General features: G+C 55.1%; 1 protein-coding gene across 2 annotated transcripts; it reads left to right on the top strand.

Annotated features, from left to right (window-relative positions):
* Positions 1–13,662: 13,662 nt before the first annotated feature.
* On the top strand, positions 13,663–20,210 carry DMBX1 (diencephalon/mesencephalon homeobox 1). 2 transcript variants are annotated; one of them, XM_045545505.1, is made up of 4 exons: positions 13,663–13,825; positions 16,812–16,990; positions 17,244–17,592; positions 18,322–20,210. In XM_045545505.1, exons 1-4 carry the CDS (start codon positions 13,672–13,674, stop codon positions 18,774–18,776), a joined length of 1,137 nt encoding a protein of 378 aa, XP_045401461.1. In that variant the 5' UTR covers positions 13,663–13,671; the 3' UTR covers positions 18,777–20,210. The 2 variants fall into 2 exon arrangements, with proteins under 2 accessions (XP_045401461.1, XP_045401460.1); XM_045545504.1 differs by having other exon boundaries at positions 13,672–13,823; positions 16,795–16,990; positions 18,322–18,776.
* Positions 20,211–20,698: the final 488 nt, after the last annotated feature.

Here is a 20,698-nt window from a genome sequence, read left to right as displayed (position 1 = left end):
GAAACTGATAGGGAGAGCGCGTGTATGCGCGCAGCTCGGGACCAACCTTGAAGGGACAGTGGTGGTAGGAGCCAGTCGGGGCGTCCCCTTGCCACTTGTAGGGACCTCAGGTACTAAGCCCCTGGGGAGGAACGGGGGAGGGGGTGGTTTCTCAGGACCTCTGATCGTCCCAGGGATTGGCCTGTGGCTTCCGCGGACCGGATAGAGGCAGAGATCCCTACACCGGAAGCCAGAGACCGAGGGACCGACGGGGGAGGTGACGGACGCGGGCCGGGCCCGCGGACCCACGGACTGTGGGACCCCGCCTGGGCCGAGAGCCCTGCTGCTGCACCCGCGGGCGGGGCGGGGGCGGGGGCGGGAGTGGAGCGTGATTGGCAGCCACCGGGACCACTGGGAAGCGCGTGGGCCCGCGCCGGGCGCCCGGGAAACGTCGTTTAAAACTCCAGCCCCGGCCGCGGCGAGCGTAGATGGCAGCGGCGGCGGCTGCGCCGGCCCGGGAGACCAGGTGCGAGCGGGCGGGGCCGGCGAGGCCGAGCCGCGAGGGGCGCCGGACCGTCGGGGCGGGAGGACGCGGCCGTGAGATCTGGGGCAGCCTCCCCTCTTGCCGTCCTGCAGTCGGGACCCACGGGGAGGATCGGAAAGTTTGCAGAGGGCCAAGGACTTGGGACAGCACAGGGACAGAGGAAGCGGAGGGGAAGCAGAGGAGGGAGAGACGGAGGAGGCGATACCCGGGGCTGAAAAGCAAGTGAGAGCTAGCAACCCAGGGAGGCAGAAAGACTGCACAACTCCAAATTCCGAGGCAGAGAGACAGAGGAAAGCGAGCCGTGGGCAGAAACGCGCCGAGGCGGAGACGGAAGCCTCGGCCCGCGGAGACGCAGGCACCCGCAGAGAACGCTTCGGATCCGTCACGGTTTTGCCTCATTTGGAAGATATTACTTCGCCCCTGAAAAAAAATAAATACAAAAAAGGTTTGGATATTAAACGGAGACAAATCCTTCTCGGTTAGGAAGGGGGCCGCGGGGAGGAGGGAGGTGGCCGGGGTAATGCGGAGCAGATGCGGCTCGGGGCGTCGCGGAGCCGGGGGCGAAGGCTGGGGAGGGTCCTCGCCGTGAGCCCAGGGCCGCCCGCGCCTCCTCAGCTTCCCCGTCTAAGCGAACTGCGTGCGCGGTGCCCCGGGCGTTGCCCAGGATCCGGCTCTGGCCTCGCCTGCGCCGATCCCGCTCAAACTCAGATGCCACCAAGTGCGTCTTCTCTCTCGAGATCGCGGTTCTGCATGAATTTTCTAGTTGGGGTGGTTCGACGCTCAGCTAACCTCTGCCCTCGTAGAGGCGGCCTTGGGCTAGGGTCCTCCAGGTGGGTGTTTGGGGCGCAGCGGCCCTAGTCCCGTGGAATTCGTTTTGCCTCCGAGGCCTCAGCTGGCTTGGGTCAAGCGAGCTCTGGTGGGTGGCAGGCCTGGGCCAGCTCCCGGAGCGCCTCTCGAGGGCTTCTGGGGGAGCGGTCGAAGGGCTGGTGGGACTGCCTGGGTCTCTGCTCTCTGGGCCTCCCACACGGTTGGCCATAACCTAGTCCTGGACTGCGACAGGCTGCGGGCCCTGGTGGGCTGTGCGGGATCCCGGGCACCATCGGCTCAACTTTCTTGAGGGTCACAAGTCCCTGCAACTTGCGGAGGGGCCGCGCCCCCCCCCCGGTAGTGCATTTAGGGGGCTTGAGAGGAACGTCCTCTTCCCCAAATTCGCACCGAATCTAGGGTCCCCCGAACTTTTCCCGGATTCCAGCCAAATTTGGTGTTGGGGGTGGTGGGCACCTCTGGCTTGTGATTTGTCGGAGGACGGAGTCCTGGACTTGGGAGTGCGGGGAGTCTGAGATCCGCGGCCTTTTCGTCCTCCTTCTGAGTTTGGAATTCTCCAAAGCCAAGAACCAACCTCGAGCGCAGCCTCAGCGCGGCTCTGCCTGGGCCTGGGAAGGTCTTTTTCGTTTTAGAAAAGTCCTCTGAGGCCGGGACCGGGCCAGGCCGGTGCTGGTTTTCTGGGAGCAGCTCCGGTTTGGGGACGTTGAGAAGAGAGGAGGGCTTTACTGACTCTACGGGCCTTAGGGGAAGGGGCTGTTGGCGCCGCGGAGGTGTATGCTCCGCGGCCGCGGAAATGTGCGAGTTTCTAGTCCTCCGTCCCGATGGCGGGGCGGCGGGTGTCCTTCTCCTTCGCTGGCGCTCGCGATCCTGTGCGCTGCAGGCGGGTCAGCTCTGCCTGGCGTCGATCTAGGAAGTCCTGTGATCTATCAGTTTTAGGTGGGGTAAAGTGAAGGTTGTTTTCGTTTTTCCGGGGATTCGTGTTGCACTTCCCGTCATCCCGTGTTCCCACAGAAAGAGAAAGGCACTCTGGCCTAAGGACCGGTTAATTTAGTCCCTACCTCCCGTCTCCGCAAACCAATTGTGTTTATGTAAGTGTATAGACATAGAAAAAAAATCGAATTTGCTGCCTAGTGAGAGCAAATTATCTGGATAATTGGCTCAAACCTCTCTCCTCTGTGGCTGGGGTAGACGCGGTCTTGAGACTAGAAGTGGGACCTTGCTACTCAGGAGGAGGGTAAATACCTTCCCCGACCCCTGCAGACCTTAGGAGCAGGACTCCTGCACCCAGCAGGAACCTGGCTGTGGCTGCACACCCCCGGACTCGAAAGTGCGGCAGGGAAGCGCAAAGGTGCAGAGGCCCAAAACCCGCCCCAGGCGAAGGCCGCAGCCAAGGCGCGCACTCTGGGCCTCCGGATGGGCTCTGGCAGATAGCGGGCTCACAGGTCAGCTTCATGGGCATTAGGTGAGTGTCTGGGGGACCCCTGCACTCCCATCCCTGCCACTTTCACACATGGTCCTGTGTGGTGGTGAAAGTGGAGCGTTTCTCTGCTCTGAAACAAACACCGGACACTGGGCACCCAGCGGTGCTCATGCTCACACACTGCTGATCTTGAGCAGGAAATAAATTTTCCACCCGACTGAGTGTTTGGGGCGCCGGGGATCGGCCGTGGCCCTCTGCGCCGGGCTCCTGGAGGCCAGGGCTCTGGGGAGCAACCATTGGGATTTGATGATTGGAGCACCTGGACTTCACCCGTAGTTTTTAGGGGCAAGGAGGAGAACCAGACCCAGGGGCACAGCCCCCATCTCTGAACTAATTCTGTGTACACACGTATTTGCCGGTCGTCCAGACTGACGACCACACACAGGGGCATATGTAGGCTGACGGCGATGCACAGGCTGACTCGTGGGTTAGAGTCACCCGGGCTATGGGTAACACTCAGATGAGATAGACACACTCAGGTGAGAAGTCACATAGGTAGAGAGAGGCACAGGCAGATCTGCTGAACACACACAAAACCCCTTTGAAAGACACAGTTGCATACTCACAGGTTAAACTCAAGGACACTCGCGATCAACACAATCAGATGCCCCCTAGGGCAACACTCAGAGGTGCCAAAGCCAGCCCTGCCTTGTGCAGAGCCCCAGGCAGCCCAGGGGCCGGGCACGTGCACACTTTCTCCTGGCCCCTGTGCTCCCTATCCCCGTGCTGGGTCTGGGTCTTCGTGGAGCCGGTTTCAACCTCAACTCTGTGTTCTCTTTCCACCCCCTAACCCGCCCCTACTTCACTGTCCTGCTCAGCCGCCCCGTGGTGCCCATGTAAATGACAGCAATAAATATCTAATCAAGGCCCGGGGCGACGCCGCCAACGCTCGCCAAAGCCCATTACCACACGGGCGGGCGGGATAAGGCGGGGCACTGTGGGGTGTTGAGCCTCGGATGGGGCACGTGTTCTGGTCTGCGCGTCCACCCTGTACTGAGTCCCCCTCGTCTCTCTGACCTTGAGCGAGTCTCAGTTGCCCCTTCTGTAGGAAGGGCATGGAGCTGGGCTCTCCGGAATAGTCTCTGGTTCTCCGCCGTCCAGCAGCTGCTCTTTCCATTTAGTCACCTATCTGTTCTTAGGACAACTTGACTGGGCTCCAGTGCTGCTTGATGGGCGGAGATCTCAGCTCACACACAGCCGCAGATCTCCGCTCTGATGGCCCCAACTCTTCAGATTTTAGCCAGGTTTTCTCCGGCAAAGTGAAGAGTCCCCTGGATCTGAGATCGGCAGGCTGGAGCCCATTTCCCAGATGGGTCACTCCTTCTGGCCAGTCTGCTGCGGCGGGCACTGTTTCAATGTGCTCCAAGGTCACTGGAGCCCAGTGGGTCTTGCAGCCTCTTCCAGCCTTCACAGCTCTATCCGCCAGGGTTTGTTTGCATCTCGCTATCTGTCCGTACTCTGTGACACACAGTGCGGGAGCTTCGCTCTCTGTGCCCACGCGACAGACCTTCCCTTGGGTTCCTCCAGCTGTTTGGAGGCTCTAACTTGGGCCTGGAGCAGCTCTGCTCCACAGTGGTCTCTGCAGTCCCTATTTCCCAGCCCAGCCCCGGATCTGCACTAGCCCAAATCAGCCAGGCTCATCCCCAAGGGACTCCAGGCCAGGGCCATCCCGGTGGGCAGGGCCACCTCCTCTGTGCCCTTGAGAGGCTGAGAATATTCTGGCCGACCATGTCCCTGCTGCATCTCAGCTCCATCCAAGTCTCCTTGGTCTTGGTCTCCGCTGCTCTAGCTCATCTATGCCAGAAAGGAAGCAGAGGATGGAGCAATTACCCAGGACAGCTCTACAGGGTCTGTGGTCAGGCCCCTCTGCCTCCCCTGCCACCAGCCTACCCTCAAGAGCCAACACTGGACCAGAGAAAAAACCAAAAACTGGCCTTTCCCATGTTCTCTACCTCCCCTGGCCTTGTTTTGCGGCCTTAAAAAAAAAATAACTCCAGCCACCTAATTTCTCTGCACCCCTGCACCGCCCCACCCCCCCAGCATTAAGGACCTCAGAAAACCGTAGGACTGTAGGCAGAGGGGCCTCCCTCAGTCTCGCCCCATTAGCCTGCGGGGGGCTAATTACCCCAATTAGCAGCTGATTTATAATTAATGGCTTGGACCGAGGGATAATTGGATGTTAATGGATAACAGTTTGTGCAGGGAACTAAGCACTCAGGTTCCTCAGAAGGGCTGCTGGCCCACCCCAGACCCCAGAGCTCTCCCTGCTGGTGCCCCTCCTACTGGCTCTGCCCCCATCCCTGAATCAAGAGGGTAGGTGTGAATCTCCTTGGAGGAATTTATGAGCTCTACAAGCCTGTTGTGAAGTCCAGCACCCCATCAGACCTGACCCTTGTGAAGCCACATACTTTCAAACCCAACCGCCTGCTGATCTTGGCTCCAACTCCATGTTTACTTTGGGGACCCTCAGCTGAGCCAGAAGGATGATGACTGAGATTCTTCCACCTTAGTAGCCCATCCCCTTCCCATGTGGATCAGGCAACATGGGGCTCACGGTGGCAGTGTGGGGTGTCATGGTGTCTATATCAAATGCCAGTGGTGGATGGGGCATGGCCAAGTGAGAGCAGCAGTGGCCAGGGCTCAGTGTGGGATGGGGTCAGACTTCAGTCTGTGGCAAGGTCAGGGCCACAGCTGTGACTGGGAGGTGTCTCGCCTTCTGGTGGGGACACTGGATTTTCCCTGCTGGGGCTAGGCAGGGCAGGCAGGGTGGGGAGGAGACTCTGGGCATTGGCGCACTCAGTTCTGGAACCTCCTGCCCTTCTCACATGTCTCCCCTCACCCAAGGCATCTGTCTGCAGTTACCCTAGAATCTGAGCCCCTAGAGCTGGAACTCATCATGCTACCCCAAAGTCCATTGCACAGCAAGCAGTGGCTGTATCTTTGTTTGTGGAATGAATGTCTAATGTTTCCTGGGCTGGGTACTCGGTACTGAGAGCTGGCTGGGGAGCCAGACTCTGACCTGGAGCAGCCCTGGACCAGCAAGATTATGAGCTCTGGTGAGCACTGAGTTCACACTTTGGAGTGTGACTCCCTGGATTCCATTCTGGCTAAGCTGCTCAGCTGTGTGGCTTTGGGCAAATGACTTTACCTCTCTGGGTCTCAGCTTCCTTATCAGACAAATGGGAATTATGAGGCTGTTGTGAGGATTAATTGAGATGCTGCCTGTCAGGTCTCTATGAGGATGGCTGGCAAAAATAGTTATTATTTTATCTTTGGCAAAGAGCAGGCAAATGAGTAACTACAATCCAGTAAGGTAATGCTGTGATCGGAGTTAAAGAAGAGACCTGACCCAGCCTGGGGCATCAGGGGAGCTTCTTGGAGAAGGAGGTGCCTAAGCTTAGTGTGAGGAATCAGGAGTTCTCCAGGCAATGCTGGTGGAGGGACAATATTCCCAGAGAGGGAGGCAGCAACCTGGTGGCTTTGGAGAGCCGTGTCTCAGTGTTGGGTGGAGGGTGATGGTGCAGCATGTTAGGAGTGGGCCAGAGGGAGGAAAGGGAGATGGAAATAGGCTTAAATGTGCACTGCTGGGGTAATGGGAGCAGAGGTTGGCACCCCAGAGGGAGGGGGATGTACCCCAGATTCCTCAGCTCTTACACGCCCAGAAACAAATGATGCCATTAGCTCTTATGTGTGTCTCTCTCTAGAATTTGCCTTTAATCACTCCCAGTGGTCCTGCTGGCCACGTTGAATCCCATAGTGGGGAGGCATGGCTGGGAAGAATCTTGCCACTGGCAAGGGCCACTGGCTTTCTGCAGCTTTGAGCGCCTGATACTGACAGTGGAGATTCAGGGAGCTTGCAGGGCTCAGCAGTAATCCAAAAATTGATCTGGGGCTCTTAGAGCTCCTGTAAAATGAACAACATCTGAGAGGGAGCAGCTGGGGATGTCCTCATGTCAAGCCTGCTTGCAGACCACATGCCTGCAGGGTCCTTGGTCAGGGTAGGGTAGGGATCTCCATGCCACTCCCATCCTATGCTCCCACTGCTGATTCCTGGGAACACAGAACTAAGGACAGTTGTGGATACAGGGGCACTAACCGGGATGGGGTCACAGCCTCCGCAGTTCCCGGGCAGGTCAGCCAGGTGACTCACCTTCCTCGAGCCTCAATTCCTCTTCTGTACAGTGGAGATTATAATGGTGCCTTCCTCATAGAATTGGGGTAAGAAGTTAGTGAGGTTGCTGAAGTTGAATATCTGGCATGTGCCAGACATAGAGCTTCTCTTAAAATCTCGGACCGAATAGCTCAGAGTTGGAAGACTTCTAGGTCATCTTTTTTTTAACTACCTGCCAACACACACATACACACGCATGAAAGAATCCCTCCTCCTTGGCCTCCCTCACAGGTGGCCAGCTCTGGGTTACACACTTCTCATGATGGGGGTCTCTTTTCCTTCTGGGGCAGCCCATTGGGTCAGTGTCATGTCAGAAGAGGCCAGAGATGGTAGGACCCTCACCAAGGTCACACAGCAGCCTGGAGATGGGGGAGATGGGGCAGGAGCCCTGGCCTTATGCTCCTGGGCTCGTGTATTTGTGATCTTCTACCTACCTGAAGTTAAAGTCCTTTTGGACTCTGAACTGTGAGGTAGAAGGGACAGCTGCAGAGGCCTCTCCAGGGACAAAGGGGCAGCAGGATTTCTCAGGAAGGAAGTCCATGGCAACAGGCTGCCCTCAATCCCTCCCTCTGCCACTGTCACTCAGGCCCTAGTACAGGGCCTGTCTCTTGGCCACACTTGGAAAATAAACACCAGACCAGATAGATCTTCAGAGACAGAGACCCAGGTTTCCATCCTGCCTCTACCACTTACTAGCTGTGGGACCCTGGGCAGGAGAGTTTATCTCCCGAGTCTCTGTTTTCTCATCCATATAATGGGGATAATAATATCTACCTGGTAGGGTTGTGCTGAAGCTTATTAGAGGATATACCTAGAATAAGCAGAACAGGACTTGGCTCATGGTAAATGTTCAATGTTCATTTTTTGGAATGTTCAAAAAATTCAATGTAGCTGTTTTTGTTAATGAGCTGATGTGCGTCACTGTGCCTGGAAGAGGTGAAATGAAGAGGTGCCTGGAAGAGGACAGAAGAGGTGAAATGCTCAGAGAATGTTGGTTTCTTCTGCTTCTGCTTTGTTTCCTCTCCTTTAAACAGAGTTGTTCTGCCTTGTTCCCACTGTGTGTGGGAATGAGAAGAAACGGAGGAAGAAATAAAAGTTCAGAGGAGAGGAAGAGGCGAAGAGCAGCGGGGCAGGCCCGTGGGGTGGCCAAGCTGGATGTGACCAAAGGAAGGGTCCACTTTCCTTTTAATCAAAGACCCCTTGCATGCAGTTTCCTGGCAGTGCTGCTGTTAATTTATAAAAAATGCCCCCTAATAAAATTCTGCTTGATTCTTCGATTGGCTGGGCATTAGGCCGCAGCCAGCAGCGACGCGGGGACATAACGGATGCATTTGCAGATTTGGAAAATTAAAGCCATCTATATGGCGCCTGTGGCGGGAGATCCGCCGATCTGCTTGCTTAATGAAATATAAAGATTCTTTTAACCAATGTAAGCACAATTCGACAGCTTGTGAAACACGGCCGCGCCGTGATGGATGGCTCTCCTGGCTCGCCAGGAATTGCGGGGCGGCACCTTTTAAATATATAATTGATTCTGTTTGGAGTGTGCAGTGGGCTGAGCCCATGCAGGGCCCGGCCCGGGGCCAGGAGTGCAGGGCCCTGTTTAGAGGCTCCGGCAGGCCCTGAAGGGCTGTGGCCTGGGTGGCCTCCTGGTCGGCCTGCCAGCACTCAGAATGGGATGTGGATGGGCTCTAGCTGTTAGGCCTGGTCGAGGACCCTGGGGGCAGGCCCAGGCTGCCCTTAGTGCTGGGAAAGGGCCCACTGGGCAGAGGTCCTCCTACCCAGGCCTAGAGTCCTGGGGACAGAGGAGGTAGTGAGCTAGGACTCGAAGTGTCCATTCCTCCCTGTGGACCATACTGGCCTGTGGTGGCCCTACCTCCCTCATCATCTCTGGTCTAAAATTCTTTCTCATCCACTTAACATTTATTATTTACTAAGCACCAACTGTGTACCAGGCTCTGTGCTAGGTGGTGCAGAAACAACAATGTGTAAGTCTAATCTATTTTCTCTGTGTTGAGCTATCTCTTTGGTTTTTTTCTTTCTTTCTCTTTGTATTTTTCTCTCTTGTCCTCTCTCAGACCCTGTTCAGGGGTGGAAGAGCCACAGTACACTGGCTCAGCAGCAGGGGATGGGGCCATATGACTTCCTAGGGCACCACTTAGTGTACATTCCTCTGGTCACACACTCACACTCACATCATTTGCACACACGGGCTCACAGACATGCACACTTGCCTAGACGTATAAAATAGCTACAGACACACACACAAACACAGACAGATGCACATACAGTCATGTGGCTGGTCCCAGTTGGGCTGCACACATGTATGGCCCCACATGGACACTGAGGTGAGCTGCAGACATGTGGCTGTGTGGTACCACACGTGTGCAGCTTGGATGGTAAGTGGCATCTACAGACAAGGGTCCCTCTGTGGCCTCAGAGGAGACCCAGGGCCCTGATGTCCAGCTGAAGTGAGGAAGAGGAGATGAGGCTGGGGAGAGAGGAGCTCAGCTGGGAAGATTCGGGTTCACGCACAGCCTCCTCTCACCGCACACACACATGCATGTGTGTACACACGTGCACACAAGCATGCATGCCAGGTGGAATGTGCTTTTTCTTTGCAGTCCTCCTATTTTGGATCAAATCAGAGAAGACAGAATGACAATGACAGAAGTCAGAGAACAGAATATGCTGGGTAAAATCCTATATGACTGGGGTTGGGAAACACTAGCTGGTGGGCAGAACTTCACCTGTGGAAACCTGTTCCACCATTTCCTAGCTGCATGGCCTTTAGCAAATTATCCAATCTTTCTCACCTTCCATTTCCGAATCTGTAAGATGGGGATAGAAGAGTCCCTACCTCCTGCGGTGCTAGGAGGATTGATGGAGGTGTCCGATGTATCAGAGGCACTTCATAAATAGTTGTTATTATTAGTTCATTCATCTGATCCTTATCTCCTGAGCCCTGCTGCTTTGCAAGACCCTGTGGTCTGGGCTGGCTTCAGTTCCTGGCTTCAGTTAATAAAGACATGTTGTGCATCAAAAACTGTGAGATCAGCAATAATTAAATCAATTAAAATGTCACTTACCACATTAATAGCAGTGAGTTTTAAAGCAACAAAACCTCTGAGTTTGGTGTGAGAGGAACATTCCAGCCACAGGGGGTGGGGAGGAGAGGGATAACATTACCTCTCAACTCTGTTCTCCCTTCCCCACCTGGAGCTTGTGACACCATTTTGGAGCCTGGCTCCATCCCCACATCCACTGGAACACATGGATACCCCCTTCCCAACATTCAACACCCCCTCCTCCCAAAGAAAGAAGGAATATAAATGCTGAAATCACCTGTAATCCCTTCTGCTATCTCCCAGAGATAACCTCTGTTAACATTTCAGGGTATAGCCTTCCAGACTTTTTTCTATGCATAATTTATACATCCACTACAAAAATGGGATCCCATCATGCATACTGTTTTGTTACCTGTTTCTTCCACTCAACAATAGATTGTGAATATCAGCACATACAGATACCGCATCATTGTTTTAAACTGTGGCACTGTGTTCCCTTGTGGGCACGCCTGTCCCCTCGTTTACTGAACTAATCCTCTCTCGATGGACAGTTTGGTTCCCAATTGTTTGCCATCATAAGCAGTGCTGTGATAAATGTTTCTGTGCACATATCTCTGCATACTTGAAGGACAAATTCCTAGAAATGAAATTGTCGAGTCAAAGATGATATACCCTCTAAAGGCTTTTGATGCAAGGAATAAAGAGCTCTTTCGTCAGTGAGATAGGAGAGGGACATTTCCCACTCCCCTAGATAACCTCGTGTAATAATTTTTCTTCATATTTGCTAATCTGCTTGGTAAAAAAATGATATCTCACTGTTTCTATTTTTATTTCTTTGGTTATAAGTAAGGCTGACCTTTTGTCATATGTCGATTGGCTATTTGTGTTTCTTCCTTAATGAGTTGTTTCTTCATTTACTTAACCCATGTTTTACTAAGGTGATCATCTTTTTTTTTTTTTTTTTTTAAAAAGACAGGGTCTCACTGTGTTGCCCAGGCTGGCCTCCTGGGCTCAAGTGAGATCCTCCTGCCTCAGCCTTCCGGGTAGCTGGGATTATAGGCACATGCCACCACATCTGGCTTCTCTTTTATTTTTATTTGTACTATTTATTTTTTTAAATCAATTTTGCTATGTCATATACGGTATATGGTAAATATTTTTCCAGATTTATTGTTTGCCTTTTCTCTTTATTTATGATCTTCTGCTATACTGATATTTAAACACTTTTTTTTATCACTATGTCTAGCATTCTTTCCTCTTAGGTTTCTGCCTTTGAGGTCATGGCTGTTTTGCACAGAGTGGGCTTCTGTGAGTGAGTGTTGCTGGAAGGTGTTACCCTGTGAGTGATGACTCAGAAATCTGTAAATCTAGCCCTCAGCTCCAGACTCCCATATCCCACTGGCAATTCAACATTCATACTCGGAAGTTGCATTCATATTTCACTGTTGCTACGTTCCCCCAAACATGATTTCCATTCTCTCCCCGCCTAGACCTGCTTCTCCAACCCAGTGCTCCTCATTCAGGAAAAGACTCATCTCCACTCAGCTGCGCAAGCCACAAACTCAAGTTATCCTTGTTTTTGCCCTCTTCTTCTCACGTCTTATAACTAACCTGTCAGCAATCGTGTTGAAGCTACCTTCATACCATGTCTAGAATCTGACCGCTTCTCACCACCTCCTCCCTCACCAGCCTGGTTGCTTGCAGTGGCCTGGTGGCCTGGTCTGTCTGCTTTTCTTCTGGCCCCTCTGTGGTCTATTCTCTGGATAGCAGCCAAAGTGAGCTTTTAACAACAAATCCTATCATGTTACTCTCCTGCTCAAGACCCTCCAGGGGCTTCCCATCACACTCAGGGTAAAATCCAAGCTCCTCCTCTGGCACCTGCCTCCTCCCCCCTCTCCAGCTTTGCCTCTTCCACTTGTTCCCGCCCTCTGGGCTCCAGCCACCCTGGGTTTCTTGCTGTTCCACATACACAAGCTTATTCGTGCCTCAGGGCCTTTGTCCTTGCTGTTCCTTCTGCCTGGAAAGCCTTTTCCCCAGAGCTTCATGGGGCTGACTTAAGTCTCTGCTCAAGTATCAAGAGCCGTTTCCTGACCACACATTCCAAAATGATCTCTTCTTTCTCTCTTGTCATTCTCCTCCCCTGCCTTATTTTTCTCAGAGCACTTATTCCTTTCTGACATTATTTTTATGTATTTTTATTTGTTGTTATACATCTCCCCCATCCAGGAATGTAAATTCCACGAAGTTAGGGACTTTGGTATTTAGTAGGTGTGTGCTTAAAAAAATGTGTGTTGAATGAATATGTGTGATATGCAAATGTGCCTGAGTGTCATGTTTGTGTGTCGATGTATCTGCTGCAAGAATAGATATCTGTAAGAGTGTCTGTGTGTGGAACTGTGGGGATAATGACGTTGGATTTGTGTGTGTGAATAGGGTGGCTTCTGTGACTGCCTTGCCAAGAACGTCTGCATACACGTGTTTGTGCATGAAACATGTGTGTGCTTGTCTGCGACTCTGTGTGTGCATGCTGTGGATGTTTGGTTATGTATAGTCGGTGTCTGTCTCAGTGAGAGTGGGGAACTGAGACACCTGGACATGTCTTCCTCCCACCTGCCATTGCCACAGCCTTCCCCTTCCACCTCCCACACCCGGGATAGAGGAAACATCTCTGTATCTTTGGGAGACTGCAGACATGGGGTCACGTTCCCAAAACAGCATTTCATGCTGGTGCAGAGTGAGTGCACAGAGGAGGACCGTGGAGGCTGCGGCAACGTGGGGCCCTGGATTGGCTGTGTGGCCTCAGCATGTCACTGTTCTTTCTCTAAGCCTCGGTAGACTCATCTGTAAATAGGGTTCATTGTTCTTGGCCTGCTTGCTTCTTGGAGAAATGGTGAGAACAGAGCGAGGTAATGGCAGTGAATGTATAACAGTCAGCAATAGTACTCTTATGTCTGCGCAGGGCATTAGGGTTTTAATCCACTGTCTCATCAGAGTGAATGCCTCAATGGGGACTCCAGCTCTGGACTTGGCTCCAGGTAGTCCTCAATGGGTCTTTGTCGATCAAATAGTAAGTGTGTGAGAGAATCAGGAATGTACAAATGGGGGAGTGCCTGGGTAACTGAAGGAAGAGGTGATTGCATAAAGCAGCAAATGGGCTTGTAAATCACAATGACTAACACCTTTGAACACATATTGTGTGCCAGGCCCTATTGTAAAGGCCTCTCTTAATCCTTGCAACAACCCGTAGAGATAGGTATTATTATTAACTCTCTTTTGCAGAAACTGAGGGTCAGAGAAGTTAGGTGATGTGCCCAAAGCCACAAAACTCCTGAGTCGGGGAGTTGAGATTCCAGCCCAGGCAGTCTGACTCTAGAGCCAGAACCTTAAACCCTCCGCTGGTCCTGCTGAGTGCATCAGAGAATGAGTGGGCGGGTGAGGGACTAAATGCAGGAGCCCTCACACTCTGAGCCATGGGCAAGACAGGTCACTTCCCGGTGGGGGAGCTTCTGCTGATCTGGACCAGGGTGGGTCTCCCCAGGGGTAGAGTCTGACAGCCCTGCCTCATGTCCTTCTCCCTCTTCCCCCCCAGCAGGCGGATGCCGCCATGCAGCACTACGGGGTGAACGGATACTCGCTGCATGCCATGAACTCGCTCAGCGCCATGTACAACCTGCACCAGCAGGCAGCCCAGCAGGCCCAGCACGCGCCCGACTACCGGCCTTCAGTGCACGCGCTTACGCTGGCTGAGCGCCTGGCTGGTAAGGGCCGTGGAGATGGCACCATGGGGACAGCACTGTGGGGGCTGGGGAGGAGGGGCAGCCTGGGGGAGGAGGCTCTGGGAGGCAGAGGGGAGGGAGCACTGGCCAGGCTTGTTCTGGGCAGCTCAGAAAGACTCAGGTCACTTAGCAACACAGAGCGGTGTCAATTCAAAATCCATGCATGTATGTCCAAAGCACCCCTTGTTTGCCAGCGCTGTTCAGGGGACCGGAGCTTCCCTCTGCCTTCACATTCTCATGAAGCCTGTGAGGGAGGTATTCGTTAGCCCCATCTCACAGATGAAGAAACCGAGGAAGGGGAGTGAGGGACTAGTCCCAAGTACTATAGCTGGGAAGAAGCTGGAAGGAGGCTGGAATGCCCAGGGGAGGAGGTTTCAGGCACAAGGAATCATATATAATCGTGGTTCCCCGGTTCTGAACACCAGCTGTGGGCCAGGCGCTGCGCAAGGCTCTCTCTTTCCATGGGCACCATTCAGTCCTGATGAGGAGAGGCTGTTAGCTCCATTTATGGACATTTTAAGGAAACTGAGGCGCAGAGCATTAAATCTGGGTGGGAGTGAGGTTGGAACATGACATTACGGCTAAAACTATGACCTCTGAAGTCACAGACTTGTGACCAGCACAGGGTCTGCTCACTCACCTCTCTTTTCTCTGAGCCTCAGTTTCCCCTTTTATAAAAGGGAAACAATGGCAGTGCCCATCCCATAGCGTGGTTGGGAGGTTATTTGAGGTGGCACATGGAAAGTATTCAGCAGAGCCTCATAGGTGCTCGGATGTCATTATTACCCAAAGCTCAAGGTCAGTACCCATGAGGGAGCTGCAGCCTGGTCCCCCCACTCCTGGGTCAACTGGTTATTGCCCTGCTCTGCCAGCTCCTCAGGGATGTGAGAAAGATTCAGTGACATAGGTGGGGAGCTTGATTTCCTGGAGGTGATGCCACCCACTCCATCCTGCCCCAAGCTAAGCTGGTAAACCCATGTGGGCCCAGCCTGTGCCAGACAGTCCTCAGATGACTTCAGGGCACTTCTAAGGAGAACAGGGGCCCACAGACCCATGAGATGGCACAGAAGGAGGAGTGTGTTCAGGGTCAAATGGTGAAGCAGCTCAGAGAACCAGGATCAGCTGGTGTAGTGAGGGGGGGCTTTCTGCAGGCTGTGGGGCAGAACCCAGGCCTTAAAAAGGCATGGCAAGGAGCAGGGAGCAGCATGAGCAAAGGCACAGAGGTGAGCTGGGATCTGAGCACCCAGCCTGGCAGATAGGGTGTGGGCCAGTCCCACCTCTCCTGTAGACGCTGCTAGGCCTGTGGCAGGACTCAGTGCATAAAGCCTCCAGATTGGTGTGTGGGTGTTAGTCTCCAGTGTGCAGATGGTGGATGCAGTCCTGCCCCAGCTGTGGCTACTTCCCTGGTCTGGAGTGAATTCACTGTGCCTGACCTGGTGTTGACATCAGCTCCTGACAGTGTTCCAGGACTGAGAGGAGGAGTCAGGAACAGAGGCTTGTGTGTGTTGGTGGGGCAGAGGAACTGGGGTATTCAGCTACACCCCAATTCTCTAATTCTTAAGAGAGAAGGCCATGAGCTCCAGGTGAGCGTTTGTAGGGAAGGCTCACCTTCCAGCAGACGTTCTGGCCATGACACAGAGAGCCTGGCCTTCCTGCCACCACCCCTGCTCACAGTCCCTGGAGCCAGCAGTGGGATGCTGAGCTGTTGCTCCCCTAACCAGGCTGGGGCTGCCTGACTGGCCCCCACTCCTTCCCCTGCCTCAGGGTGACCAGCATGGGGCTGGGATTAAGGGCAGTTCATGAGGGGTTCAGGGCTCCCTCTTTAAATGGAAGGAGTATCCCAAAGTCTGGGGCTCCCTGGAGACCGAGTTGCCTCTTTTTTTCCATTTAGGGTATTGTGGAGGACTCCCCAATCCCCGAAGTGCAGGGGAAGGACTCTGGCAGCCCTGCGCAGAGGCCGAGACCTCTGAGAACTTGGGTTCCTCTCAGCACAGATGGGGCGGGATCACATATGAGGTGGCCGGAGGCAGAGCGGAGTGAAGTTACTGTCCATCCTGCAGGGACTAGTCAAGCAGAGGGGCTAGAGGTGGACACCAGCCCGGGGCTGACGCTATCCTGGGTGCTTTACGCTATCCTGGGAGCTTTTCACACAACCAGACATGTGGACAGGACGTGGAAACAGTGGTCCCCCAGCCCCATCTCCCCTCCAGGCCTGTGGTAGTTGGAGCCTGGTCTCTTTGTCTTTCTGCTCTTGGGAAGGTGGCTGAAAGGGTCCAGACTGAGTTCCACAAGCCTTTCCCGAGACCCGAGGGCCCTGCCAGAACCAGGCTTTCTGTCCAGGAAACGTAAGAGCAGGAGCCTCCGGCCCTGCCATGGGAGACTCGTAGGAAAACTGGGGTGATGAGATTTACACACAGAGAACAGAGAGTCACGTGCTGGTGAATTCTCTCTACACAGTCAGACCCCCCTCACTAGGAGATGAGCACCCCAGGCTGGCTTCTCACGGTCAGGGCCAGGGTTCTGACGGTAAAGAAAAGTCTTAGTGTCCAGCATTGGAGGGCTGCAGGGTGTTAGAACCTTTGAGACGTGGACTTACGGATCGTTAGCACCACGTAGTCTCAGAATATTATACTGGTGGTATCCTGGGACTTTATGGCTCTCAGGGCAATACCCACCTCCCCACCCTCAGTGCCAAATAAGGGAGATCCCCGCAATCACATGCCTGACAGCCATTCACGGAGCCCAGTTAGACCTCTGTGGTCCTGATAGTGGATTGAGGGGTGGGGAGTTCTTGAAAATCCAGCCGTATGGAGAGGGGACAGGTGACTTCCAAGGGCAAAGAGCCAGAGGCCAGCTCTGGGAGCAGCCTGGGTGTCCACAGTGGGTCAGAGCAGGATCAGATTTGAACCTATTTCCCATAATTAAATGGGCCCCCTCTCCTTGCCCTCCAACGGCTGTACATTTCAAGACATCATCTTGGAGGCCCGCTATGGCTCTCAGCACCGCAAACAGCGTCGCAGCCGCACGGCGTTCACCGCTCAGCAGCTCGAGGCCCTGGAAAAGACCTTCCAGAAGACTCACTACCCAGACGTGGTGATGCGAGAGAGGCTGGCCATGTGCACCAACCTGCCTGAGGCCCGGGTGCAGGTAGGGCCCAGCTCCCCCAACCAGGCCTTGCCGACAAGCACTGGCCCCTTGTCCAGCAGCTGGCATTGCAGCCCCATGCCGAGGTGTGAAGCCTGCGGTGACAGGAGGGGAGTTTTGGGAGGGAGAGAGGGGGTGTGTTTCCTGGGGCGAGCAGCAGTGTTGCCATATACAGTCTCTCCCCGAGCACCGTGCTCCACAACAACCCTACTTCTTCTGCCCTCCCCGTCTCTGACTGCTCCTCTCCTGTCCCCAGGTGTGGTTCAAGAACCGCAGGGCCAAGTTCCGGAAGAAGCAGCGCAGTCTGCAGAAAGAGCAGCTCCAGAAGCAGAAGGAGGCTGAGGGCTCCCACGGGGAGGGCAAGACCGAAGCCCCAACCCCAGACACCCAGCTGGAGACTGACCAGCCCCCCAGTCTGCCCAGTGGCGACCCCCCTGCTGAGCTCCACCTGAGCCTGTCAGAGCAGTCGGCCAGTGAGTCAGCCCCTGAGGATCAGCCAGACCGTGAGGAGGACCCCCGGGCGGGGGCTGAGGACCCCAAAGCTGAGAAGAGCCCTGGGACTGAGGGCAAGGGGCTGAGCTGCAAGAGGGGCAGCCCCAAGGCAGGTGAGGCTCAGGAGGGGCTGGGGCAGGCCGCGGTCTGACCGGGGCCTGAGTGTGTGAGGTGGCCAGAGCAGGGGGTGGTCAACCCCTGGCACTCAGGGGCATCACCAGAGCGGGCCTGGGCCGGCTGTTCAACCTTGAGTTGCTGAGTCGTGGGAAGGTCTCATGGGTTCTGTGGGAGGGGCTGGGTGGCAGGGGAGGAGGACTTGGGGGGCCCAGGGCAAACATTATTTATCAACCATTTGGGAGTATTTCCAATACATTAACAATCAGTGCGGAGGTACCGGTGCATACCGGGTGAATACCCTGTCGGTACCAGAGATTCCCACATGCAGCGACATAGTTGGGGAGCTGCATTTCTGAAGGAACAGAGCTCTGCCGTGAGGCGGGTCTCAGATGCAACCCCAAGCCTAGGTGGGGAGTGGGTAGGGACTGTGAGCTGGAGGGTAGGGGTGGGAGCCGGGGACAGAAGGGGGAAAGCAAAGTAACAGCCCTTGAAAAGAAAGAGGGGCTCCCCAAGGACAGACATGGGGGCCTTGGCAGAGACCCCCTGGGTCCCTCCCTCCAGGGGTTTTGAGCAGTGCTTCGGGGCTGCCCTGGCTGAGATGGGATGGATATGGTTTCAGCCATAGGCTGTCTTGTCTGCAGTGCCAAAGGGGTGGGAAGGCCGAGGGGGCCTCTCCTGGCAGGTGCGCCCCTTGTCCTGAGTGCTTGGTTCTTGGCTGTTTGCAGATTCCCCCGGCAGCCTGGCCCTAGCGCCTGCAGCCCCAGGGGGCGGCCTCCTGGGCCCCTCCCACTCCTACTCCTCGTCCCCGCTGAGCCTCTTCCGCCTGCAGGAGCAATTCCGCCAGCACATGGCGGCCACCAACAACCTGGTGCACTACTCCTCCTTCGAAGTGGGGGGCCCAGCCCCCGCTGCTGCTGCAGCTGCCGCTGCCGCCGTGCCCTACCTGGGGGTCAACATGGCCCCGCTGGGCTCTCTGCACTGCCAGTCCTACTACCAGTCCCTGTCAGCAGCCGCTGCTGCCCACCAGGGTGTGTGGGGGTCCCCACTGCTGCCTGCACCCCCGGCAGGCCTGGCGCCTGCCTCGGCTGCCCTGAACAGTAAAACCACAAGCATCGAGAACCTGCGGCTCCGGGCCAAGCAGCACGCAGCCTCCCTGGGACTCGATACGCTGCCCAACTGACTGTCTGGCCTCCAACCCAGCCAGGGGTCTTGGGTGCCCCCTCCCAGCCCCGTGGTTATTCCCAGGCGGCTCTCAAGGAGTTAGCTCTGTGAGCCCAGGGATCCTGCACCCGGCGTCCTGTTCCCTGTCCCCTTCTCCAGCCCCCAGCCCGAGGGGAAGCCCACACCTGCACACCCTCTGCATGGCCCTGCTTGGACCCCGTGGAGGCCGAAGGGGGAGGAGGTGAGAGGCTGGGGTGCCCCAGCTTCCCTTTGGGAGGCGAGAGGCTCCCACTGGCTAGATCCCCACCTCGATAGCACCTCCCCCCTTCTTTCCCTCCCCTTCGGCCCCCTAGTAAGTCGATGTGTGGAATGTGAGATATAAATATAAATATATAAAGCTATATTTTCAGGCACCTGCCTGCCCCAGGTCCCTGCCCCGCTCCCATCTCTTCTCTGCTGCCACCCTCGCCTCCACCTCCAGCCCCGCAGCTCACTCCAGCCTTCTCTCTCTCTCTGACTCCATCTCCTTTCCTCCCTCCCTCCATCTCCCTCTACCTGCCTGGGTCCGGTCTGGCCCCTCTCTGCCCATCCTCTGCCTTTCCCTTATGTCTCTCCCCCCACCCCTGGTTTCTTCCTTTGGTGCTGACTGTGTTGGTGTCATCCGTTCCTAAGCTATGTTTTGTTTGGGGTTGTGGCTGTTTGGGTTTTAGTAATTTCGCTTCTTCCTGTTCCTCTCCTTCTCTTCCCTCCCCGCTTCATCCCTGCCTGCCTATCTCCTCTCCCCGCCTGCACCCTCTCCAGGCCCTGCTCCTTCCCAGGCTCTGGGGGCAGCAAGGCCCTAGCTGGAGACCCTGTGGCTCTGGAGCTGCAGGCCGGAGGTGGCACTGGCCCCCGCACCCACCCTCCCCCGGGCCTGACATCCAGAAGGAGTCGTGGGTCACTTTCTCTTCTCTCTGCTCAGTGTTGAGGTCCCAGTTTCCTGGATTGAGGAGGCGATAGTCAGGCTGGGGCAGGTGGTAGAATGGGCAGCATCCCTGCCTGCAAGTCCTCCAAGGACAGAGGCCTGGTGTCAGCGTTCACCCAGGACTGACCACAGGGCTCTAGAGCTCTCTTTGGGGAGACTTCCCTGGTTGGAGGGAGGCAGCAGGGGAAGAGGAGCCTCAGAGGAACAGGGCTGGCGCTGCTCTCCCACAGCCAGACTCCAGGTTCCGCCGGCGCTGTCCTCCCAGGAGCGCGCCTGAGCCAGGCACCGAGGCAGAACTCTGGCTCCTGATCACGGTGAGTGCAAACCACATAGCAGCGCACAGGCTCAGGCTGCTGTCGGCTTCCCGGAGCCAATTGTTGAAATAAGGGCTTTTGTCCAGCTAGTCCCCGGCACGGAAAGTTGTGTTTCTATTTATGGCCAAGAAACCCAGCTCAGAAACTCCCTTTCAAAGCTGTGTGACCTTGGGCAAGCCTATAGCCTCTCTGGGCCCATTTCCCCATCTCGGTTAGGTGGCCTGTGAGGTCCTGGCCAGCTCTACAGTTTCCGTTCTGTGCTCACAACCTTGCAGGACAGAAGTTTTTAGTTAAATTAACAACAATAAAAAAGCTCTCAGAAGCAGATGTATGAATTAGAAAATTACTATTTCCTTGCTGTGGATCAAGAGGTGTTGTATGTGCAAGCCTCTCCGTGGACACTGCCTCGGTTTCCCCATAAGTATGATGGTCCCCTTCTAGTTCAAACAATCTGGATTTGATACTGCTTTGCTTGAGTTCCAGTGCCAATCTCTGGGGTCATCCCATTCCCATGTCTTCGCATGATCTCAGGGGCTCTGGGCAGAGGGAGGGGGACAGCTTGGACAGATTCCTGTCCACGATCCCCAACCCCTTGTGTCTCACCACTGAACACTCCAACCCCCACCAAAGAAGCTGATCTGAAATCCAGGGTAAAGATTCCTA

This window comes from Lemur catta, chromosome 3 (genome assembly GCF_020740605.2).
Source record: "Lemur catta isolate mLemCat1 chromosome 3, mLemCat1.pri, whole genome shotgun sequence".
NCBI classification, from domain to species: Eukaryota; Metazoa; Chordata; class Mammalia; order Primates; family Lemuridae; genus Lemur; species Lemur catta.
The sequence above is the reverse complement of the archived record's forward strand: the minus strand, read 5'-3'. Positions and strand labels throughout refer to the sequence as shown.